The sequence below is a fragment of the Exophiala viscosa genome (genome assembly GCF_022695815.1).
Source record: "Exophiala viscosa unplaced genomic scaffold EDD37scaffold_11, whole genome shotgun sequence".
In the NCBI taxonomy this organism is placed as follows: domain Eukaryota; kingdom Fungi; phylum Ascomycota; class Eurotiomycetes; order Chaetothyriales; family Herpotrichiellaceae; genus Exophiala; species Exophiala viscosa.
In genome coordinates this window covers 625,858-649,500 of record NW_026944363.1, presented here as the reverse complement: position 1 = coordinate 649,500, position 23,643 = coordinate 625,858, and the positions used below count along the sequence as shown (strand labels likewise).

The 23,643-nt window shown below is 51.0% G+C and overlaps 10 protein-coding genes across 10 annotated transcripts; 5 read left to right on the top strand and 5 right to left on the bottom strand.

The window, feature by feature from the left end:
- Window positions 1–371: 371 nt before the first annotated feature.
- EDD37DRAFT_612459 (DNA-directed RNA polymerase III subunit C34) lies at window positions 372–1,695 on the top strand (the record flags this gene model as incomplete). Its single annotated transcript, XM_062815357.1, has 2 exons — window positions 372–655; window positions 717–1,695. The coding sequence occupies 2 exons, from the start codon at window positions 372–374 to the stop codon at window positions 1,693–1,695; spliced, it is 1,263 nt and encodes a 420-aa protein (XP_062666895.1).
- Window positions 1,509–3,646, bottom strand: EDD37DRAFT_141716 (histone deacetylase HOS2). Its single transcript, XM_062809561.1, has one exon. The coding sequence runs from the start codon at window positions 3,327–3,329 to the stop codon at window positions 1,830–1,832; it is 1,500 nt and encodes a 499-aa protein (XP_062666894.1). The 5' UTR covers window positions 3,330–3,646; the 3' UTR covers window positions 1,509–1,829.
- Window positions 3,647–3,749: 103 nt separating this feature from the next.
- On the top strand, window positions 3,750–5,426 carry EDD37DRAFT_639519 (uncharacterized protein). The gene has a single exon (XM_062817173.1). It carries the CDS (start codon window positions 3,949–3,951, stop codon window positions 5,290–5,292), a length of 1,344 nt encoding a protein of 447 aa, XP_062666893.1. The 5' UTR covers window positions 3,750–3,948; the 3' UTR covers window positions 5,293–5,426.
- A 939-nt stretch (window positions 5,427–6,365) lies between these two features.
- On the top strand, window positions 6,366–11,057 carry EDD37DRAFT_653307 (DNA-directed RNA polymerase II subunit J; the record flags this gene model as incomplete). The annotated part of the gene is made up of 5 exons (XM_062818549.1): window positions 6,366–6,554; window positions 6,602–6,658; window positions 6,706–6,955; window positions 7,006–9,393; window positions 9,445–11,057. 5 exons carry the CDS (start codon window positions 6,366–6,368, stop codon window positions 11,055–11,057), a joined length of 4,497 nt encoding a protein of 1,498 aa, XP_062666892.1.
- A 1,476-nt stretch (window positions 11,058–12,533) lies between these two features.
- Window positions 12,534–14,848, top strand: EDD37DRAFT_141393 (UTP-glucose-1-phosphate uridylyltransferase). The gene is made up of 3 exons (XM_062809560.1): window positions 12,534–12,837; window positions 13,258–14,614; window positions 14,665–14,848. The coding sequence occupies exons 1-3, from the start codon at window positions 12,721–12,723 to the stop codon at window positions 14,769–14,771; spliced, it is 1,581 nt and encodes a 526-aa protein (XP_062666891.1). The 5' UTR covers window positions 12,534–12,720; the 3' UTR covers window positions 14,772–14,848.
- A 397-nt stretch (window positions 14,849–15,245) lies between these two features.
- On the top strand, window positions 15,246–15,572 carry EDD37DRAFT_653305 (molybdopterin synthase-like protein small subunit CnxG; the record flags this gene model as incomplete). The annotated part of the gene is made up of 1 exon (XM_062818548.1): window positions 15,246–15,572. One exon carries the CDS (start codon window positions 15,246–15,248, stop codon window positions 15,570–15,572), a length of 327 nt encoding a protein of 108 aa, XP_062666890.1.
- A 462-nt stretch (window positions 15,573–16,034) lies between these two features.
- Window positions 16,035–17,077, bottom strand: EDD37DRAFT_141376 (Mss4-like protein). Its single transcript, XM_062809559.1, has 3 exons — window positions 16,608–17,077; window positions 16,469–16,537; window positions 16,035–16,415 (listed from the first exon to the last, which is right to left on the bottom strand). The coding sequence occupies exons 1-3, from the start codon at window positions 16,807–16,809 to the stop codon at window positions 16,270–16,272; spliced, it is 417 nt and encodes a 138-aa protein (XP_062666889.1). The 5' UTR covers window positions 16,810–17,077; the 3' UTR covers window positions 16,035–16,269.
- A 1,587-nt stretch (window positions 17,078–18,664) lies between these two features.
- EDD37DRAFT_141349 (S-adenosyl-L-methionine-dependent methyltransferase) lies at window positions 18,665–20,349 on the bottom strand. The gene is made up of 4 exons (XM_062809558.1): window positions 19,687–20,349; window positions 19,112–19,451; window positions 18,977–19,059; window positions 18,665–18,923 (listed from the first exon to the last, which is right to left on the bottom strand). The coding sequence occupies exons 1-4, from the start codon at window positions 20,241–20,243 to the stop codon at window positions 18,896–18,898; spliced, it is 1,008 nt and encodes a 335-aa protein (XP_062666888.1). The 5' UTR covers window positions 20,244–20,349; the 3' UTR covers window positions 18,665–18,895.
- EDD37DRAFT_141348 (uncharacterized protein) lies at window positions 20,350–21,453 on the bottom strand. Its single transcript, XM_062809557.1, has 2 exons — window positions 20,626–21,453; window positions 20,350–20,569 (listed from the first exon to the last, which is right to left on the bottom strand). The coding sequence occupies exons 1-2, from the start codon at window positions 21,211–21,213 to the stop codon at window positions 20,456–20,458; spliced, it is 702 nt and encodes a 233-aa protein (XP_062666887.1). The 5' UTR covers window positions 21,214–21,453; the 3' UTR covers window positions 20,350–20,455.
- Window positions 21,454–22,407: 954 nt separating this feature from the next.
- On the bottom strand, window positions 22,408–23,415 carry EDD37DRAFT_141333 (uncharacterized protein). Its single transcript, XM_062809556.1, has 3 exons — window positions 23,053–23,415; window positions 22,669–22,994; window positions 22,408–22,617 (listed from the first exon to the last, which is right to left on the bottom strand). The coding sequence occupies exons 1-3, from the start codon at window positions 23,212–23,214 to the stop codon at window positions 22,533–22,535; spliced, it is 573 nt and encodes a 190-aa protein (XP_062666886.1). The 5' UTR covers window positions 23,215–23,415; the 3' UTR covers window positions 22,408–22,532.
- Window positions 23,416–23,643: the final 228 nt, after the last annotated feature.

Below are 23,643 nucleotides of genomic sequence, written 5' to 3'. Positions count from 1 at the left end.
CTACGATAAGATGAGCAAGCGCTCATATGGATCTGTATATAGCTACAAACCTTGACAGGATCAACCTCTGCGTCATCGTCGTCAACATCGTGGTGGGCGCCATAGGCAAATAGTCTCGACCACAATAGCCGTGGTGGGTGACCCAACCGGCAACCGCACTGCTTACCTAAGTAATAAATCTTTATCGTAATATGAACCAACTGATTCACTTCAAAAAATTCCAGTTGGCAGCGTATTCGCTCTCCACTGACTCACTTGCCTATGATCTCTTTTCCTGACTCATATCAATGATTTTACTTAGACCCTGCGGTATCATGTCTTCTTATTTCTACCCCATTCAATAGCACATCTCATGAGCCATTCCTGAAAGAATGGCGCCTCCAAAGATCAACGCTTCCCCGGCCCCAAGCCCGCCAGTAAGAGGTAATCGAAATCGCCTCGCCGAAGCCCTCTACGACTGGTGTCGCAACAACCATGACTACGGCTATGTCTTCTCCCAAGACGAACTTCTGGACGCTGGCATCGTGCCGGACCGCGATATCCATACTATGCTCCCTGCTGTCCAACATCTAGTCCAGAAATCGCTCTTCAGAATTCATGATAGACTGGGTAACACCATCGGTTGGGAGCTGATCGAACCTGAAAAGGCCAAAAAGTATATACACGCAACATCATGAAACATGAGCACAATCGCTTTCTAACATTTTATCCTGCAGCTATTCAGATTTGACTCGTGATGAGCGAATAGTGCTGGACCAGATCGACGGTGCCGGCACTTCGGGAATCTGGACAAAGACAATCAAGCTCAGAACGTCACTTCCTTCCAACAGTCTCGAACGAGTTTACAAGAAGTTGGAAGCCAAGGGACTCATCAGATCTATCAAACACGTCAAGCACCCGGGTCGAAAGATCTACATTCTCGCCGGATTGGAGCCCTCAGACGAGGCCACGGGCGGTTCATGGTATTCCGAAGGCCAGCTCGACGTCGGTCTGGTAGATACTATCTCCCGTGTCGTCGAACATTATGTCTCCACGAAGAGCTGGGATGTCGTCGAGCATGATGATCCAGACGACGCACCACTCTCACCTACCCTAAAGCGCAAGGCGCCGAGTTCCGGCTTCGAAGACCGCAGCGACGAAAGAGCCAAAACCGCAAAGAATACGCCTGACGGCCGCCACAAGGCCAAGGCTTCAAAACAGACTACATACCACCCCTTTGAGGCCGGCTACCGGGGCTATCCTACTGTTAGGGAGATAACCCACTACGTCGCCGAGACCAAGGTCACTCCAACGGTTATGCCCCAGAACGCCATTTCGCAGCTCCTCGAGGTTATGGTCTATGACGACCGCCTGTTCAAAATGCACCGGAGTCCAAGTGGCGACGAGTTCCCCGACAACCCATCGACCGAGACCATCACCACGTTCCGCACTTTTAAGACGCCACGCGCTCTCAAGGAAGAACGCATGCGGGAGAAGAACAAGGCCAGCACCGACGACGGTGTCCGGAAGGCCGCTTACAGACAGCAAGAACTGGAGGATATCGGCAATGGTGGATCGAGCGTGCCATGCATGCGCTGTCCCGTCTTCGACATATGTGGCGATGGGGGGCCCGTCAATGTCGTCACCTGCCCGTACTTCGATGAGTGGTACCATAATATCGGCGAGGTGCAGAAGGAAGAAGGATCTGGACGTTAGATGTCAAGGACGCACTCCTATGACACATCTGGGCAGCAATGAGCTGATCATTTTGAGGCGCTATTCAAGAGCAAGTCATCAATGCATCATGTTAGGTGGGGAAAGCACCCAACGCACAATGAATACAAAAACCTTCAAGCAAGAAACGTATTTCCGCTCGAGGGTCCATTCCGCTCCAACTCTCTCCTCCGGCTGGCCTTGGCCATCAATCCACCGGCGCCATCCTTCTCCTCCTTGACCTCGTCTCTTTCTATGCGTTTGGCTTTCAGTTCCTCCTCAACTTCTTCTCGCCATCCTTGAATGTCGGGCGGGATGTGTTGCATCTGGACCGAGGGCGCGCTCTGGATGTAGTTCAGCTGCTCGCGGACATGGCGAATGATACCGTCAATGTGGGCTTTGGTATTGCCATTTTCCCTCCGCCAACCGCTCAGATTAGGAAACAATGTGAAGCCCTCACGCCGAAAGGCTTCGCGGTGCGGCATGAACTCTGGCAGGGCCGGGTCCAGCGTCTTGTCGGCGCCGATAAGGATTGATGTCTCGTGGGCCCACGCCCTCGCGACGTTGCGGGGCGTGTAGCCTCCGCCGCCGACAACAAGCAATGGAACACCGAAGCTTTTGACAAAGCTGACGCAGCTGCCGTGACCGCGGATGTTGAGGTTAAAACATCCCAGACGGTCGTGGCCGAGGCTGTCGGCTCCGCACTGCAGGACGATCGCGGTCGGGTTGTAGATTTTGATGGCCGGCTCGATGACGTTCTGGAAAAGATATGCGTAGCCTTCGTCGTCGATGCCGTCGTTCAGAGGCACGTTGATCGTGTAGTTCTTTCCTGGATTGTCTGGGTGGACCGGGCCCGTCGAGTCCAGGGGTCCGGTGCCCGGGAAGAATTGATCCCTATCATACTTATGGAAAGACACGCACATGACCCGGTCAGTGGACCAGAACGCTTGTTCAACACCGTCACCGTGGTGCACGTCAATGTCGATGTACAGGACGCGCGGGTGGTGCCGGAGGAGCTGCAGGATCGCGAGGACAATGTCGTTGACGTAGCAAAAGCCTGAGGCTTCGGCCTTTTTCGCGTGATGGAGACCGCCGCTCCAGTTGATGGCGATGTCGGACTGTTTGTTGCAGAGCTTGCGGGCGGCGTCGACGGATGCGCCGGCGTAGGTGGAGCAGAAGGCGAAGAGGCCGTCGAAGATGGGACAATCCTCGCCCACGCCGAAGATAGCGGATGAGTAGCCTTGTGGTCCCGTTGCAAGTTCGGGATACATCTCGTAGATATTTTGTGGGGTGGCGACGCTGAGAAAATCGACGTATTCGTCCTTATGGAATTCGGCGATCTCTTCTTTGGTCGCGGCCCGGGGCACGTAGGCGTCCATGGCGGTGTGCATGCCGTATGAGAGGATGAGTGATTTGGTCAGTGTCAGGCGCCATGGCTTCATCGGGTGATTTTGACCAAAGTGGTACTTTTCGACGTCTGGGTTGTAGTGCCATGACACTTTGTAGCCTTTTGGGCGCTGAATGCCGTTGGCCTCGATTTCACGCTGGATTCTAGATGCAAAGCTGAACGTCGGGGCCTGCGTGGCTTCGGCATTGCTCGCGCTCGATTGGTATTCCTGCACTATACCGTTCGCCATGTTCACCGGGGTGAATTAGAAAGTTCTGAAGTTGATTCTGAGTGGCCAGAGAAATGATGTAGAGAGGTTGTCGAGGCCCAAAGGACATTCATATTGTGCCACTGGCTCTTTTATTACGCCCTCAAAAGACCAAATCCTTATGCAAAGCGGCTCTTTGTGAGGATACGACTCATAATATCACAATGGAAGTCTGTTTCGAAAGTTGTGGCGAACAAATGGAAATGCGCAAGTATGTGAAGAAGTAATTGTGAAGAGTCCTTGTAAGAAGTGATGGAGATGGACAAGGCGTTGTGGTGGCTGGAAGGATCGAATGTGGCGTCGAATTCTTGCCACGAGGCTGACAGGATCACGTGAGCAGTTTTCGAACTTATTCGTTTGGTAAGATCGACTTCTGACTGCCTCTTTCTCCTGCCTCCACGACTTTTGTTTCATCAACATCGCCACCAGGGCATCAAATCTCAATGCGCAATTCGTTCAAATACTTTAGCCGTCTTATCAAACGCCTATAAACGCATCGGATGTGGAAAAGGAGGGGCAACGCGGCCACAGCAACGCGCTACACTTGTGAGGGTTTTCACCACTCATAGCAGTGTAGGGGAACCGTCCCAGATACATCAATATGGCGGCAAATGAGGATTGCGCTTCCGTCCTGGAACAATTCATTCATGATGCCGCCAATTTACCCGCCGAAATCAATCACATGATGGAGGAAATCCAGGCCAAGGACAAGGAGTTGCAAAAATGTCTTTCTGTCGTCAACCAAAAAGACAACAACATTCAGAAACACCTGAAGGTCAACGGCGTCCTGGCACCTCATCCCAAGGAGAACGAGTATGCCGAGTTGGTCAAGAAGAATTACGACTCATGCGATCAGCTACAGGATCAAAAACTTGCCCTAAGTGAGAGAGCTTGCAGTATTCTCGAACGGCATCTTAAACGAATTGACACCAAGATCCGAGAATTACAGAATGACGGTCAGCTTGTGGATGGTCCGCCACTACCGAGTGTCTTCAACCGCAAGGCAGAGGCACCAAAACCGCTCATAGATTTGCCCGCCAATCTACCTCTACAGAATGCATCCATTAGCGCGCTCAACTCAAATGCTCACAGAATCAATGCACAAATGGCAGCTACTATACAGCATGCTCAAGCGAGACAGCTCCCACAAATATCAACAAACACTACCCCTACACAACGTACCTCAGCGCCAGCAACTCCGGCATCAGCTGTCCAACAGCAACGGCAACGAGAACGCGAAAATTCTGCTGGAGCTGATAACAAACGTCGTAAATTGACAGCAGGCTCAAATCTACCTGCTCACCCGTCGGGTCTAAGGCAATCGTCGCTGGGTCCTGGCACTCCCAAAGCAGCAACTCCGACCGCAACCACTACCAGCCGGGCTGGCAGTCTACCCAGGACTGCGGCGCCTCAACAGGCCGTGGCTCCTCCGAAGAAATCAGGCCTTTCAAAGAAGGTCATCCCGCACCAACAAGTCAACAAGCTGAAACAGAAATCTATGATGAAGGGAAGGTTGTCGGCCGGGCGCAAGAAGGGGCAATCTCCGTCTGTTCGTGGAGGCCGTGGTGGAACCGCCGCATCAGAAGACGCAGACTCGGTGCTTTCTTCTGCAGATGCCTCAGAGACCGATGGATCACAGTCAAGACGGAAGCGAGGCAACAAAAAGCAAGTCCAGGATGAAAATGATGTGGACATGGGAGAGGATGAAGAAGTGGAAGATGAAGAAGGCGAAGATGATAAGCGATATTGTTTCTGCAACCAGCGCTCTTATGGAGAAATGGTGGCTTGCGAGAACGACGACTGCCCGTACCAATGGTTCCATACCGGCTGCCTGAACATGAAGAAGGTGCCGGATGAGGATGAAGATTGGTATTGTCCAACTTGCAGAGAGAAGCCGGAGATCATCGAAAAGGTCCGACTTAAGAAGAAGCCTGGAAGGAAGTAGTCTTCATGGTTCGCAAACTTTCTGTAAAGGTGTACATATTAGGTAGTTCTTACCGTGCCACACGGGCATGCCGACATCGAAGTGTCAGAGTCCAAAATCATCTGCCTCTCCTTGGGGGTTTCTGGTATCTCTCCAGCTGAAGGACAAAGCCAGCTGATAGCTTACGTAGCATTGGTGGTACGTGCTCCTCTAACCCCCATTAAAGTTTATGCGCCAGTGGGGAGTTTTCGGTACTCGGGGGAGGTGTGGCAGCAGGGTATCCATGCGCAGCAGATCCCTGTAGATCCGGAGCTTCAGGGTCATGAAGATCGAGAGTCGTGAAAGACAGCTTGTAGTCATCACCCAGGTCAACTCACAAACAACGCGTCACAAGTGTTACTACGAATTCACGCAAGCCGCCATGTGGCTGTTGGGCAATTTGGACAGGAGGACAGGGTGAAGCGAGGACAAATCTTCTCGAGACGGGGGTGGTCCTCGTGTCTTCAACATCGACCGAAGATCAAGCTTTTTCACGTGGGAATCAGGGAAACTCCTTGGTTGATAGGTAAGAGAAAGGCGGGTTTCAGCTTCACATGGAAGCTGAGAAGCCCAGATGATTTGATATTTTAGAGGTTCTTAGCCTATTAGGCACGCCTAAATGACAGAATCCGGCCGCCTAGAGCTTGTTTGACGAATGACGAGGGGAGGTGACAGTGGCAGTGACACCAGTGATTGCGAAGATGCAGCACGGTGGGCCCCATAGCCAGTTCACTTGGAGCTGCTCCAGTTCCAGGGTCTTGTTGGCCAGGAGCTTTCCGCAGCTAATTAACTACCTTGGGGATCATTCACCACACCCTCACCCCAGCCGCCGACCGCGTCCGCGTATGTTAAGTAAGGATCGGCATAGTAAAGAGTTCCCAAACACTTTTAGAAGCTGCAACCGTATTTCTACTCTGCAACATCCTCGCCTTTCTCGAATGTAGATGTCCACACACTTCCTTCCCCACTCATCGCTACAGGACTCCAATCTTATGTCCGTGTCGTGAACCCGAGCCCAACGTGGGTCGGTGTCCTCGAAGCCTCTGTCGAACGCCATGGCTCTAGGATTCCACAACGAGTTGAGATCTCACGGTGCCATTGAGGCCGCCCAGGATCCCAACAGTGGTGTTTCAGCAGATGATGCTGAACGCGTCATGCTAGACGAGAGTAAGGAGGCAGGCTCAACTGCGCTCCATTTCGACCCGAATGCCTCCCCAGAAGAAAAGGCCGCGCAGGCCAAAGTGGTATGCCAACTCCAGGCTGTGGTGATCAGTTTCTTACAGGTGACTAGCTAGCGAATGATACCAGACGCCATAAACCAAAAGGTGTCGGAATCGCCACGGATCTGGTAATCCCACTGCATTCCCCTTCACGGCCTACAACTGACTTGCGCAGGACGGTGGACCGCCAGACAATTATGACCTCCCTCCACCCGAGCCCGCGGCCGTCGCAGAAAAAGCCAATGCACCGAAGATCGAAACAACAGTAGCGAATGGAGCTCCTCCCGAGGAGGAAGAGCAATGGCACCAGGTCGGTTGGGCTCCACGTTTCGGCAGTGGTGAGACGGAGGAAGACAAAGAGGCAGGCAATCTGCTCGAACATCAGACACTTTTGGAGGGAAAACTAGACGACAAATTCTTTGGTGGTACGTATACTGCGATACGAAGGTGATGCGCATCGAGCTAAGACTTCCAGATTGGTATCACAATGCCGCCGTGATCATATTCGCTTGCCTATCCTCATGGCTCGTTGCTCTCCTCGGTGGTGGTCTAGGATGGCTCTTGCTCATCATGGCCACCTGCGGCACTTATTACAGAACCTCGATCAGACGCGTGAGAAGGAATTTCAGGGACGACATCTCTCGGGAAATGGCCAAAGCCCGTCTAGAGACAGACAACGAAAGCCTTGAATGGATGAACAGCTTCTTGGTCAAGTTCTGGCCCATCTACGCGCCACAGCTTGCCAAGGCTGTTATACAATCAGTCGACCAAGTCCTGAGCACCTCCACCCCGGCATTCCTGGACAGTATGAGACTTGAGTCGTTTGTACTGGGCACCAAACCTCCACGCATGGAGCACGTCAAGACCTATCCCAAGACTGAAGATGATATTGTCTTAATGGACTGGAAATTCAGCTTCACACCAACAGACACAATGGACATGACAGCTCGTCAGCTCAAGACCAAGATCAATCCCAAAGTCGTGCTCGAAATTCGGATTGGCAAAGGTGTAGTCAGCAAGGCAATGAAGATCATCGTCGAGGATTTTGAGTTCTCAGGTTTAATGCGCGTCAAGATCAAGTTGCAGATTGCATTTCCCCATATTGAGAGGGTCGACATTTGTTTCCTCGGTCGTCCAACCATTGATTATGTCTGCAAGCCGCTTGGAGGCGATACTTTTGGATTTGACATCAACTTCATCCCTGGACTGGAGAACTTTATCAAAGAACAGATCCACGGAAACCTGGCTCCGATGATGTACGATCCTAATGTTTTCCCAATCGAAGTGGCAAAACTATTGTCTGGGAACCCGATCGACCTTGCAGTTGGTGTCGTGGCGATCACGATCTACAACGCCCATGGCTTGAAGAATCCAGACAAGTTCTCGGGCACGCCTGATCCCTACGTGGTTGTCTCCTTGAACAGTGCCAAAGAACTGGGACGTACCAAAACTGTCCGCGAGAACGCCAATCCTCGTTGGAACGAGACTTTGCACCTCATCATCACGAATTTTACAGACGCTCTCACATTGCAGGTGTACGATTACAACGACGTCCGTAAAGATAAACAACTCGGGGTCGCCACGTTCTCACTGGACCAACTTGAAGGTGCACCTGATCATGAAGGGCTTACACTTGACGTGCTCTCGAATGGAAAGCATCGCGGAGTTATCCAGGCCGACATTCGGTTCTTCCCTGTCATGAACCCAGAGAAGCTCCCAACAGGAGAGATACTGCCTCCGCCAGAATCCAATACTGGCATTGCGCGTATCACCATCGAGCAAGCCAAAGATCTGGACGGTAGCAAGAGCATGGTTGGTGCCCTGGACCCGTACGCCGCACTACTTCTGAACGGCAAGGAGATTCACATCACAAATAAACTCAAGCACACCAACAATCCAGTCTTCTCGGACAATACCAAATCGGTTCTTATCACTGACCGTAAGAAGGCCAGGATTGGGTTAGTGATCAAGGACAGCAGGGATCTTTCTGGCGATCCAGTCATTGGCAGCTACCAGATAAAATTAGACGACATGTTAAAGCTGGTCGAAAAGGGCCAGGAATGGTACAATCTGCACGGCACCCAGATCGGCAAGGCGAAGTTGATGCTGGATTGGAAACCCGTTGCACTAAAGGGTGCGACAGGAGCTGGCGGTTACATCACTCCTATTGGCGTCATGCGAATCCATGTCCAGAGCGCAAGAGACCTCAGAAACTACGAAACACTCGGCAAATCCGATCCTTACGCAAGAGTCCTGCTATCAGGAATTCCCAAAGGACGCACTGTCACATTCCAGAACGAGCTCAACCCAATTTGGGACGAGGTCATATACGTCCCGATGCATACGCCTTCTGAGCGGATAATCCTTGAGGTTATGGACGAAGAGAAACTCGCAAAGGACCGATCGTTGGGCTTGGTTCAAATCGCTGCTTCGGACTATATCAAGGAAAGTGAAGAGGGCGGATATGAAGTACACGACTCGAAAGTTTTACGTTCCGAGGGCTTGCGCATGGGTGGTGCGGGTGGCGAAAAGGGTATCATCAACTACACCGTGTCATTCTACCCGACACTGAACGTAGTTGACCCAGAAGAGGAAGAAGAGGAACGCAAAGCCCAGGCCGCCATCGAAGCCGCTGGTGCCCCCGAAGCTACACCTTCACACACAAAGAGCAACTTACTCGAAGTCAAACCAAATGGTAATGCCACGACATCGATGCCAGAAAGTCCGAGGAGCTTGGGACCAGCTAGCCACAAAGGTGCACCCAGTCTCACATCCATCAACAGCGGCTCCATCAGGTCTGGCTCTGGCCTAAAGAAGCAGGCGCCGAAAGTCAAGATCACAGCTGACAATCTCAGCACGTACGGTAAGTTGAACCTGGAGGACTCCACACGTACAATGACTAATCCTGACACAGAGTCTGGCTTGGTCGTCTTCGATATCATCGAGGGGCACTTCGCGGACACCGACATTCGACTAGAGGTGTTGATGGATGACCACGTGTTCCCAGCGTATACGTCCGCTAAGATACGGCAGAAGGATTTCCATTTTGGCGAGACGGGCGATGCGATGGTCCGGGAGATCGACATGTCCCGAATAACGCTACGTCTCGTTGAGAAGACTGATAAGACTGGCAAGCAGGACGAGGACAACATCACTGCCAGGTTGACAGGCTCGACCCTTCAAACTCTACAGCAATGCCTATATAAGCCAACGGAGTTGACGCTGAGGAGCGACAGGGGCACATCGAACAAGGTCACAGTGCTTTTGAGATATCTGCCCGTCAAGATGAAGCTCGACCCTAGCGAAAGTATCAATAACATGGGCACGTTGCGGGTGGATGTGCTGGACGCTGCCGACTTACCTTCTGCTGACCGAAACGGCTACAGTGACCCATACTGTCGGTTCCGCTTGAATGGCAAGGAGGTGTTCAAGACGAAAACGCAAAAGAAGACGCTTCACCCAGCTTGGAATGAGTTCTTTGAAGTTACTGTTCCGTCTCGGACTGCTGCCGAATTCAAGGTCGATGTGTATGACTGGGACTTTGGTGACAAAGCCGACTGGCTAGGCTCTACCCTGCTTGATCTTAAAGCGGTGGAACCCTTCCAGCCGCTGGAGCAAACATATCCATTGGATGGCAAGTCAGGTGCTATTCGGCTTAAGATGTTGTTCAAGCCTGACTACATCACCCGCGCTCGGCAAGGGAGCTCAACCTTCTCTGGCACCTTTGCGCCAGCCGGTAAGGTGGTCGGAGCGCCCGTAAAAGGCATAGGAAAGGTGGGTGGTGGGGTCGTGAAGGGCGCCTCCTTTATCAGACGAGGATTCGGTGGCGGCCGCGGTAACAAAGAGGACACAGAGACCGAAGCTAACGGAACCATGCCGACCGAGACTGGCGCAATCAGTCCAGCTATTGCTACCCCGACGTCCACACCATCCAGGGCTGTAGGTCTAGTCGATGGAACAGCATCTCCGACCCCTTCTTCTCCCATGGTCCATGCACGCTCTAAGAGTAACCACTCAACGTTGACGAACACGCCCAAGGGTGCAGAGACTGGTTCTGCCAGTTTTACCATTGTTTCAGCGACCGGATATCCATCAGGGGCGGACGTTCGCGTCCATGTCAAGTCGTTGGGGCCGAAGGGCGCCAAAGATCTATTCAAGACCAAAGCGATCAAGTCATCGACGGGCACCGTGGAGTACGATCCGAATCACGAGACCTTCAGAGTGCCATGCAGTGCGGACACACAATTCCAAGTGGTTGTGAAGGATCACGACACATTCCGGTCCAAAGACCTGGGAGAAGGGCTATTTTTCGTGTCTGATCAAGGCGACGGCTCCGAACAGGCTGTCAAGGCTGGATCGGGCAGCGTGACACTCCGAAGCAGCTTCACAGCCAATGCGGCTGAAGCATTCTCAGACGGCCTCAAGCCGAGCAGCAACGGACGGGATAGCCCTGACTCGAAGCGCGAAGGACGACGAAGCTTCTTTGGGCGAAGAGAAATCAGTGGCAGACACGACGCACAGCAATGAGGACAGCATTCGGTGGGGACATGTGTTGATAAAACTCGATGGTCAACAGCGACGCTGAACGAGGGCTGGAAGGAAGCTATGCAGCTGGGAAGTTCAGGTTTCTCTGGAGCCTGCTCACTCTATTCTATTGATTACCCATTACTTTATTGCAGAGATACCAAATAGTGTTTTCGACCGGGGCTCGTGAGCTCCGAAAAGCGACGGTGGAAGGTCACTAATTGAGACTCTTAGCGTTAAATAGCGAATAATCATATCAGATACCAGTTAGTATCCCACACCAGCAGGTCGGTAGCGAGGCTGGGGTGGTAGCCAGCGCCATCAGAGCCCCAGACAGCTGTGGTTGGTGGTCACCGTGTACCTAGCTGCGCTATTTTCATTACCAAGTTGATGTTTCTCCAGCAAGGCCAGATACCTGATAACTATCCAGGACCCTGCCAAGGCCTGAGTGCTTGGGACAGCATTGTGCCGTAGGGGAAATAGCCGTGGAATAGCTCGCTCGATCTTGCTGCGGTGGTCCAAGCTTCCCATTGATGAACAAGCCAAACAGTGGCTCGTTCAGCCTCTGATCTACTATTGTATCGAAGCATAATGGGCAAACTATTCGATCGGACTGTTCACGCAGGTATTCTGCCGATGAGCTAGAGATCGGTGCCCTGATCAAACCTGCGAGTCTACTTCCTTCTAGACTTGTGCTCGGAATATTCTTGGAACACACCATCGGCATATGGATGAGGTGTTTTTCCGTATGGATGGGAACTTTTCGGAGCGCGAGGATGAATTTACTGCATGTCTCTGATGGAGGGGCGGCGACGACGATCAATTCGCCGCAGAAAACGAGGAAACGAGGGGCGCCATGGAGCCCAGCACGCCCATCACCATTTTTGGTCGGGGATGGGATGATTGACATTGGATTAGATGGATTTGATGCTGATTCCAGACTGTCAATTCGACCACAGTGGGAAAAATAGGGTAACATAAACGTCATAAGTAAACCCAATCAATATTTCAAAACCGCCAGGTATACAGTACTACTGTACTGCAGAATAGAGGTGCTACAAGAAACACTCGTAGGATCCCAGTCTATCACTCTTCTTCAAACATCTTTCTCGTCACAAGCCGGTTCACACTCGTTTCATTCTCCCTGCGACTATCTACTATTTTGCTATCTCTGGTGAGTACAGCCCTTGACCGCCTCTTCCAACTTCGCAATCCTCGGTTTCAGTTGTTTGCGCGAGTTCCCACAATGGCGTACAAGCCTCTACCCACTCTCTGCACGCGGGGCGAATAGACATCAAACACTGAGCTGCACACCGACATCATCGGCCAGTCTATGCTTGCATGTGTTGCATTTCGGTGCTTCGGGGCAGACCTTAGGCTGTTAAACAGAACGTCGCCTCATCCATCCAATTCATCACAAGCTACCATCCCTGGCGGCTCGCCTATTCGCTGAACTTTGCCATCATTCTTCCTCACCTCATCCCACCTTTACCATCTCAAACACCAATTTTTTCATCTTGACTTCAATCTCTTCCTCCACCCCCTCTAAATCACCTCCAAAACCTGTCGCTAACTCATCTCCGGATACTCCAGCAATTGGCCAGTCCTGACGCCAATCTAGCCTACCCCCGCAACTCCTGAACTGCGATCCGGATCGCCGCCCATCATGGCTTCCGCATTGAAAGCTATTCCTGCCCACCTCCGTCCCTCGGGCGCGACCTCCAACGGTAGCAACGGAGCTTCTGGTGAAAAGAGACACCATGGAAAATCACAGTCTCATGTGGTAAGCATACACAAGAGTCCAGTTTCTGTTTCATACCACTGCGCCCGCTTCCAACGCCTCTTAAGAGATGGAACTCATAGCACAGCCTATACACCGCACGGGCCACGCTATGAGATATATTGGAAATCTGCAATAGCTTCCCCTCTCCCACAAGACAAGACTGCGACATGACCACTTGCACACAGGATGGATGGACTTGTTAAACATGTCCGCCTCATCCTTCTTTGCACTCACATTTCGAGCTGGTTCAATCCTCCTTGACCCCTCCCCATCGCTACTGCTCTTTTCTTTGTTGCACAACACCAGTGCCTGTGTTACAAAATGCCACTCCTTCAGCCTCCATCCCCTCTCGCTCTACCAAACACAGTCACCAAGGGTTCCGACCGATCCAAACCGCTAATCACATCTCCCATGATGCAGGCGTTCGAGAACACCTCCACCAACGTGGCGGCCAGCCAGATGCGCAATGCCCTCAACAACCTCGCAGACAGTGTCAAGGACCCTGCAGAGAAAAAGAGATTCGAGGCGGAAATGGACAACTTCTTTGCTCTCTTCAGAAGATACCTCAATGACCGGGCCAAGGCAAACACCATTGACTGGGCCAAGATCAACCCTCCCAACCCCGAGCAAGTCGTCTCCTACGATGAACTGCCCAACAGTGATGCCGTTGAGTTCTTGAACAAGCTCGCGGTTGTTAAGCTCAACGGTGGTCTGGGTACATCCATGGGTTGTGTCGGCCCCAAATCCGTCATTGAAGTCCGAGATGGCATGTCCTTCCTCGACTTGTCCGTCCGCCAAATCGAATACCTCAACCGCACCTACGATGTCAACGTGCCTTTCGTCCTGATGAACAGCTTCAACACCGATGAAGATACTGCTTCCATCATCAAGAAATACGAAGGCCACAACATTGACATTCTCACCTTTAACCAATCTCGATATCCTCGTGTCCTGAAGGACTCTCTTCTCCCCGCACCCAAGGACTACCACTCTCAGTTGTCGGACTGGTACCCTCCTGGCCACGGTGATGTGTTCGAGTCTCTCTACAACAGCGGCATCCTCGATCAGCTTCTTGAACGAGGTATCGAGATCATCTTCTTGTCCAATGCCGACAACCTCGGTGCCGTTGTTGACCTCCGCATTCTCCAACACATGGTCGAGACCAAGGCCGAATACATCATGGAGTTGACCGACAAGACCAAGGCTGACGTCAAGGGTGGTACTATCATCGACTACGAAGGCAAGGCTAGACTGCTTGAAATTGCTCAGGTCCCCAAGCAGTACGTCAATGAATTCAAGTCTATCAAGAAGTTCAAGTACTTCAACACCAACAACATCTGGATGAACCTCCGAGCCATCAAGCGTGTTGTGGAAAACAATGAGCTTGAAATGGAGATCATTCCCAACGAGAAGTCTATCCCAGCGGACAAGAAGGGTGAAGCCGACGTCAGCATCATCCAGCTGGAAACCGCTGTTGGTGCCGCCATCAAACACTTCAAGAATGCCCATGGTGTCAACGTTCCTCGAAAACGATTCTTGCCCGTCAAGACTTGCTCTGATCTCATGCTTGTCAAATCTAATCTCTACACATTGAGCCACGGTCAATTGCTCATGGACCCCAACCGATTCGGTCCTGCGCCTTTGATCAAGTTGGGTGGTGACTTCAAGAAGGTTGCTCAATTCCAGAAGCGAATTGGTAGCATTCCCAACATTGTTGAATTGGATCATTTGACCGTCACTGGTGATGTCAACTTTGGTCGCGGTATTGTTCTCAAGGGTGAGTCTTGCAAATCTTAGTTCGTTACGTCGCATACTAATCTGTATTAGGTACTGTTATCATCGTTGCCACCGAGAACAGCACCATCGATATCCCACCTGGATCCATCCTCGAGAACGTTGTGGTTCAAGGAAGCTTGAGATTGCTTGAACATTAAACGTGGAAATGGATTATGTGTGCGATGAGAAATCAGCTTACAAGAGTCAATATGACATCATCCCGTTGTCGTTGAAGGGCGACAGGCCAAGAGGAAAAGACATGTCGGGAATGGACATGGCAGTATGTCATGCATGTGTTGTGGTATTGATCATCTAGATAAACAGGCTCAGGCATGTGTCTGACCCTTTTCCTTGTTCATGAAAAGAGCACATACTTTTTAGCAGTACGGAGTACCGCAGTCCCATCACGGTTCTATCACATACTAGTAGAAGTGATAAACAAAGAAGAATGATGTCATTTGATGTGTAAAGTCGGACTGCTACGGAATAATGATTATCCACGATATGTCTGGTGTCCTTCCTACGTGTATCACTTGAAGCCTACCGCCTATGTAGTACAACTCCCCCTCATCCTTGGAGTCATCTAAAGTAACACCGGAAAGAGTAGCGATTACTCTGTGCTCCCTCAGAGGATGGCGGGTGAAAGTACTGCTAGAAAGGGAGCCGAGACCACAAGTCAAGATGGATCATTCACATTATTGCTATTTGCATCAGCTTCAAGCTACGCAGGCGACATCGAGACACTGACGCTCTCCGCACCGATGAGTCTGAGGGACGTTTTCGCGACGTTGGAACAGAAGTTCCCTGGATTTGAGAAGAAAGTGTTGCGGAGTGCAGCTGTGACTGTGAATTTGGAGTACGTTGATTTCGATCTCGATGGTGAAGAAGGAGAGGGGTTGGATATCGAGATCAAGAAGGGTGATGAGGTTGGGATCATACCGCCTGTTAGCAGTGGTTGAATCTCTTGCGCTTTGGGGGCGATTGCGATAGGAGGCCGTTGGTCTCTCCCGGGCTTGAGGCTGGATACGGAACGGCCTGCTGCGCATACCTGGTTCAACCTGCGATGTTGCGGTTGGTACGAAATCATTGCATGGATGCTGATTCACTGGCCAAAGAAGAGATCGGAAGCAGAAGCAAGCAAAGTGATTGTATAAAGGGAGAAGTCCGAGGGATCCCATGATGGTCATTGACCACGTCCATTCGGACGAGTCAACGAGGGTTGAGGTGCAGCGTGATACGATGTTATTTGCTGGACAACCAGAGATCGGCTCAATCGCGCACAAGGAGAGTCGCAATCGAGAAAGGGGGCGTATGAATGGGTACTCTGGGACCAGGTTCTAAAAGGACAGCGGACAAGACGAGGCAGATGGTAACGACAGACACGAGGATGAGGGTCTACAGCACGTGCATTTCTCGAAATCTGGGACCATATGTGCAAGGGAGAAGTGCTTGGATCTAGCACTGACAGCGAGCGAACAGCACGTGGTTTGGGATAGTATTTCCGATGGAAAACGTTTTGATAAAGTTTCATCGTCATATATGTAGTGTCGTCTCTAAGTTTCGTTGACTGCTCGTAAGTCCAAACCGTTCCGTTACTGTCAAGAAATGGCACTGCCAGTCGTCACATATGGCCAAGCATTCAATTCAAGACACAATCTATGATGGCGGACCAAGAGGGAAGCTGTTCTCAGCCGTCTGAGGTTGCCACGAGTCCCGATACTTGTCGTAGATCTCAACGGCGGGTTTACCCCACTTCTCGTTGCCCTTCAGAAGAGCCGTGCGAATGACGATTGTGTCGGGACCTGTATCACAGCGATCAGTCTCATGTAGATTGAAAAGCCGGCATCGGACTTACCCATGATCTGCTGGTGGTGATATGGGTTAGACCCGCAGTTCGGGCACATGTAGCAGTCGACTGAGTTTCCTGGATCGATGTCAGTACATGCTCTCTGCTGGAGTACTGGGGTGGTCGCAATGGTTTGATCAGCACTTACCAGAGTCGCCCTTGTAGCTGTACACCTTCAAATCACCCTTGGTCAAGTTGAAGTTCTTCTTGGGGATGATCTGGTTGAGAGTGAATTCGCCACCGCTCATGATCTTGCAGGCGGTGCAGTGACAGAGGACATGTTTCTCCTCAGGGATTTCGGCGGTCCATGCGATTTGGCCGCAGTGGCATTGTCCTTCGTATTGAGGCATGATTGTAGGTTGTTTCGTGTTGTTGTAGAATTGCTTGAGTTCGAGGCGTAGTAAATCGATGGCTTTTTGGATTTTCGGGTGAATGAAATGCTCCTGCTTACAGGGTATATATATCTGGCTGGGGCCGTGAGGTCAAAACATACGCCTTAGGAAGCAGATTTGGAATGGCACGAATGGATGACATGCCATTCTGGAACTGTGGGATAAGCGGCTCCACACAACGGTGACAACCCTACCGTTATTTGTGTGTACGGTGTCTGGATTGAGCTCATCTTTTCTCCGGCGAGCGGCTCATGTCGTCACGATGCGTCGATCCGATATGCGAGAGCCTGACCAAATGTGTTCACATGCGAATAAGTTGTGAGCGTTACCTGTCAGACCTCGATTTGAGAGTGATGGTTCCCCTGTGAAGCTACCGGCAAAAAAAGTACATGCCATGCCGAGATCTTGGGACAAGGGCCACCCAGGTAGCTGGCATTGATGCCAACCCCAGAGTGACAAGGGTCTAGCATGTGAGCATTCCTGGACATGAGATCTTCAATAAATCACCAGTAGAATCCCCGGCGGACAATGGTGGTATTGAGTGTTTCCGCTGCAGGCATAGGTCTTCCTGCTTCGGAAGGAGCTGTTGGTGCTGAAATGCGTTCGGTGGATTCTCGGTACGCCATGCCATGCGAAGCACCGAGAAGAGCGAGCGCGTCTGCGAACCTGCTCATACTCCAAGATTTCGAAGGTCAGCAGAGCCCATGCTGAATAACATCGCAGGTCGAGCAGTCGCACCTCCGCTGGCCCGTGACAAGTGAAGCTTATCTGTCAGTGAACGGCGGCCAGGGATGAGCAGATGATGATTTGGAATTACTTCAGGTGATGTTGCCAGAGGGTATCGCCAGCCGAGAGCCCTTGTAAGCGCAGATCAATAAGCCCGAGGACGATCCTCTCCAATCTCTCGGTCGGTTTGTCTGACGTAAAAGTAGTAAGGGTTGAGCACCTCATGTTTGGCTGTACATGGGTTCTGTCAGACCGATTGCTGTTCTCCGCATAGCAGTGTGTTTGGGGTAAAAATCCGGCGGATTTCACAGCCGCTCTATTTGGGCCTAGGTACTGTAACCGTCGAGAGCGCGCCTTAGCCACGATGCTGTCGCATTTTGGGGAGACTTTTATCTCTGGCGCAGGGCTGCTTGGGACAAGTGTGCTAGACGATGGTGGCTAGCAGTAATGAATGGAGAATGAGAACAAAAAAAAGGAATCAATCAAGTATATATACTGGTTGATATCTGGTCGTGATTAGTATTCATCTTATGAACGACCCTGGAAACCCTTTCTTGGGAACGTGGGCAAGCCAAATGACGCTGATTGCGCAACCCAGGCTTGCACTGTTTCCTACTGCGTCTGATGCATGGGTATTTGACTTGAGCTGGAGCACAGTGATCATCACTCATAAACCCATGCACGATTTGCGTGTCCCAACCATATCCTAGCGAAGAAGATACTTCAAGATGCCTGTTGAAGCTTTTCAGTATGCTTTCTCCAAGAGTCACACCTTCCAAGTATGGAAAGAGCTGCGTCCGACGGCTTGCCTCTCTCTGGAAGTGTGACTCCCTTTTTATGCCGCTGACCTGGCACATAGCTGTTTCTTATACATCCGGCTGCACCAATCAAGGAATATCCATCGTGCCACCCTCGATCTGCCTGAAGTAATATGGTATCGATCAGGCTCGCATGCTGTCGATAGGTTTGTGACAAGGTGTTGAGCACCTCGGCAACGCTAGAGCTTGGTCCGAAGGCATGGATTGTTACAGTACCGAAGCGTCCGTCTGTTGGTGAGCTGGCGTTGTGGGCGGCAAGTCTCCAACCTTGCTGACGCGATACACCAATGATCGCTGTATTCTTTACACCTCTTTCTTGTCTGCCTAGGTTATTCCCACTCCTTGTATCATCCGTGCTCGTTTCCCACTCCCTTGATTTGGGCAAAAGTCATCGGCGTCGCTGGTATGAGTCGGAGGTGCTGTACAACCGAACCACCTTTGTTGGCGGAAAGCTGTGGCATAGTCGAAGGTTGTTTAAGATTGAGCAATGGTGGAGATGCTCAAGGTTTTCGTCCGATAACAATGACCCTGCCCATATCGATTAGCATAGTTTTCCATCGACCAAGACACTCCCAACATACGCCAGGTAGTACCAATGCTGCTGACGGTTGTTGAGCTCCTGAAAAGTCTTTGCACAGGCTTCGTTGACTTGTTCACTGGTCCACTAAAAGCCTGAATCAGCCACTGCCTGGTGTCTTTGCCCATCGACCACTTACCCCCAAGCTTCGAGTGCAAACGTGCATTAGCCAGCCCTGAAGACCTGTCTTGTAGAAGCGTTCACATAATCTCCCAACCTCTTTCAGCTTCGGGTCCGATGCCCAGGGGCCAAGGGGCACCTTGAGTCTCTTCTCTTGCACATCGACGAAACCAGCTTCCTCGATCAATTTCTTCATGCCGAAAGAAATTCCAAAGTCTCTTCCAGAAGCAACAGTCATGTGAGTGTGGGCAAATTCGGAGAGATATTTGATATGGCTGTCTGCGGGAACCTCAGCGTCATCGGTTTGAGCGTTGATTTCTATCTCCAGATGTTCGATCCAACCACCTGGGTTCATGTTGCTAGAAGAAGTCAGTCAGGAACTCAGCAGAACCAAAATTCGGCATGAACGATGTGAAAGCTGGAACGAAAGGTGAAGGAAGTGTGCATGGCTGGGAAATTTGTTCCGCAGGACAGTGTACTTCCATAACAGAACGTGCGTGAAGAGATGCCTGTGTATGCTTTCCCGCCAGATCATGCAGTGCAAAATGAAGAGAGAAAGTGCTTGTGTGATGGGTAAGCGAAACTCGTACTTACTCAAAGCAGTTCTTGTACAGCGCAGCCCAATCCGGAACACTACCAAATAGTGACCTGATATGAGCAAGGTCAAATTTCATGGTTGGATCGTCTAGTACCCATTCTTCACTGGCGTCGGACAACATGTAGGAACAATTTGGGAATATACTCCGGGCATGAGGTGTGAGATCAATTCCCACGACCTGGGACTCAGGGAATCTCTCAGCAACTCCTTCTGCCCACAAACCCAGGCCTGTCCCTACATCCACGACACAATTCAGCGAAGATGTATCGATAGGAGCCAAATAATATCGGTCATCGAGCAACACTAGACACAGTTCGTGCAAGAGATAATCGTTCTCGTCGGAGACTTCGTCGTGGGGAAAAGGACTGCCGGTTTTGTAGTCATGGTATCGACGCCCATGTTCCATTCTGAATGTGTAAGCCGAGGAGGCCACCGAGAAGGATGAGCTAGCGTCTCGATCTCCATCATCGTCCGTTTCGAAACGCCCATATGCGTCGTCAATCGAAATGACGCCGGGTAGATTTAGATCCTCCATGTTCTTTTCAGATGACATGATCCCTGCAACACATAATAGTCTTACGACTTGCACACAACCACCACGACCCAAAATTGAAAGGTCCCCCCAAAGAAAAGTGGAGGAAAAAGTCGAACGCGAACCTGCGCGAAGAAGTCAAGGCGAGTAAGGTGTTGAAGAAGCCAAAAATGGTATTTTACTCGAAGAGGAAGAATGATGTGTAGGATGGTGAGAGGGCGGGTAGGATACGACTATAATAATGCAGTCGACAAATCGACGGTAATCTCATGGAGGAGCCCGCCTTGTTGTCTATGTCGCAGCGGTGGAGACACCAAGCCGACCTTTTCGGAAAGACCGGTGAATGACTGACAGGCGTTAGACGCGGGCTTAGTTAAGTCGCAATGCTTTGGTATCGTCTCACGTCAAGGCCGTCGCAGGGTCGCAGGTACAGACTTGACAAAGAGAGAAGATCACGACAGCTGGCACCAGGCCGTGAAAACGTTCGGTACAAGGGTAGGCTGAAGAAGCAGGGTCGAATGTGAGGGATCATCAGTATGCACGAAGCGAGCCGGTAGGCCGGATACACTGACCATAGTTTTCCTGGATGAAAAGAGTGGACAAAGTAGTGATAGGCAGGAAGACTGAGGCTAGTGTGGCGCAAAATGGAGGAAACAGCGGACGAAATGGGGATGATGTGATGATAGTCCGAACTTTGGAATGAACCAGGGATGGCCCGTGAGTAAGAAAACCGACACGGCTGTCCTGCACAGTAGTGGTTGAGAGGAGGATCCGAAGTGGGTATGGAGAGAAGAGGGGCCAACGAAGACAGGAGCAGCATTAGATATTGGGTTTTGTTCGAGGGTTGTTTAGGTTCAAATCGAATCCAACCGGGCGAGCTGAGCATCTGGAAAATAGGTCCGCCAAAGTAACAGTAAGGTTGGTCATTGCGCAGTGGAGTAAAGTAACAGGTCGAAAGAGCAGGGGAGGAACGAGTGGTTACGGCGTTCATGATAGAACAAACAAGGCAAGAGAGAAATGAAAATAATACTCGTACAAAGTGGGAAAGAAAAGAGAGATGCAGCAGAAACTCGGATACTAGTTGCGGTGGCTACCAATGGAACGAAACAACGACAGAACCCACTGGACCAAATTACTGGGACTGATTATGACAAGATACCGTGTAGAGAGTCCCAGCAGGCCGGACTCAGCTCACCCTTTGGGAGTTGGGCGCAATATTAAGGCAATAGTGTACGTGTACTCATACTTGCTACAGTTCCAACCGAACGGTAACTTACCGCTCTTCAAGGGCATTTACTACTTAAGCCATGAGCCCTTGCGTGCCCTTCTTCGCTTAAAGTACCCAAAGGGAAGAACCCATTTGACCAATGCCTATGGATGCCTACGTGTCATGGTGGGATTTAAATTTAGTTAGCTTTTCCCTATCGGTCAAGAGCTGCTCTCGCCTTCTGCCGCATCCCGAGGAGCCGGTACGGTCCACGACTCCACGAGCGAGTTTCACCACCGCCTGTCCCAGTCCAAATGCTCAATTTTTCGGGCCCAGCAATTTGGTTACGACGGGGACGACAGCGCTCCCACAGTACGTGGCTACCAGTAATTTCATCTCCATGCTGTGTGACCCATCCCACTTTGTCTCACATTCAGATTCCAGCATTGACGTGCAATGTTGCAGACCTCAACTTCTGACACCTTCGTTCTGCGGCCAGTGAAGAAACGCGACTAAAGAATGAGCGCCGTACCAGTCGCGATCTGCCACGCTTACAGGAAGATTGGCAAGATGCCTACATGATTCTCCTGCAACCAGTCAGCTGCTCTGGTTGACTCCGAAAGACAAATACAGTTGATCTACCTGTTCTTGTTTTGAAAGGTGAAGACGTGGGTATGAGACTTCCCCTGGCATGGCCTGAGAAGTAACGGCTGCATGACACATCTGCATGCCTGACCACCAGGACACGGAGCTTTACCCTGAAAGACGTCCTGCAAAGGAACTCCAGCCTATTATTTACTGCCACATCTATTGGGATTGACATCCAAGTGACCGCATACAACCCGCCCAACATACATTAAGTTGGCTCACTTCTCACCTGACATCCACATGGAAACAAGCCCAAATTGATCCTTTTCGGTCGCTTGCACAAGGGAACGTCGCGTCCCAAACCGCCCAACCTGATGTGTCCGAAACACGTTGCAATTATCGTCTTCTAGCCTAGTTCTTTTTCGCCCGGAAGGTTATGCATGATCTCTCCTCCTGCAATCAACTTGACATCTCTGACGGCGAACCATTCCGTCACGATCCGACGCCCTGCTGCTTCAAGCCTGGCTCTTGTCTGCAGGAGCCTGCTTGGTCCTCTTCCAAAGACATATGGTGCTCACCGCCGAGAAGGTGAACAGGATGCTGATAAGCGATCAGCTTCTGCAACGACGGGCGACATCTGAAGCCACTTACCAAAGAGCGATACTGAATCCCCAGATGGACTTCATCTCCAAGCACGTCGACTTGGAAGTGCCAATCCATTGCGAATAATTCACTTTGCCATCTTTGTTGAGACTATTGCCCAAGGCTGATGTGAAGTCGAAGGCGCTGGAAGTGGCGTTGGAGATCTCGTCGAGCACCTGGCAGTTCAAGTACGATAGTGGTTTACCAACCACCACCGAGACCACAACCAGAGCAATCAAGAAAAGAGAGTCGATGCCCGTGCTGATCAGAAACGGGAGAATGCTGTCCAAATACAGAATGAGTGTGATGGCACAATACAGCACGGCGATGCACACCTGTGTAGGGTTAGTATTGATCACTTTTCCCATGGAACACGTTGAGTTTCCAACATACAATGCTCAAGATGGCCACAATGACTGATGGTGGCGTAGCTCCGGCACTGACCATCTCAGAGATGAAATTGGCCGTGATACCAACGACAGCGAGCATGGAAGCCATCTGAAGAGCCCTGGTTGCCTTGAAAGTGGCACCGAGGACGCCATGATCAGGACCCATGTTGAACACAAAGAACCAAAAAGATGATTGTTCAATGTGAAGCGTGAATGTTGCTTCAATTCACCAGGAGACAAAAGAGACAAAAGGAATGTGTTGATTGGACTGTCTGATATGAGCCGATGAAGGAGTGTGCACGACCAGATCTATCTCAAGGTAAGGACCGATTGGGAGAGCAGCCAAAGGATTGAGTTGGGCACCTCCGAAATCAAGGAGAGACGGGTGCAAATGATGATTGATGATGAAATTGCTTCATGGCCTGGACACGTTGCGGTCTTTAAGTATTTGGAGGTATCAACAAGGTGAGTTGACTTGCTTTCATTGAGACCCTACGGAACTAGTGAACACATTTACACCTAACGAGACAAACCCAGAAATTGTCTCTTGTCAGTCTCAGAGCACTTGTATGGGTACTCAGATGGATGGTGGTGG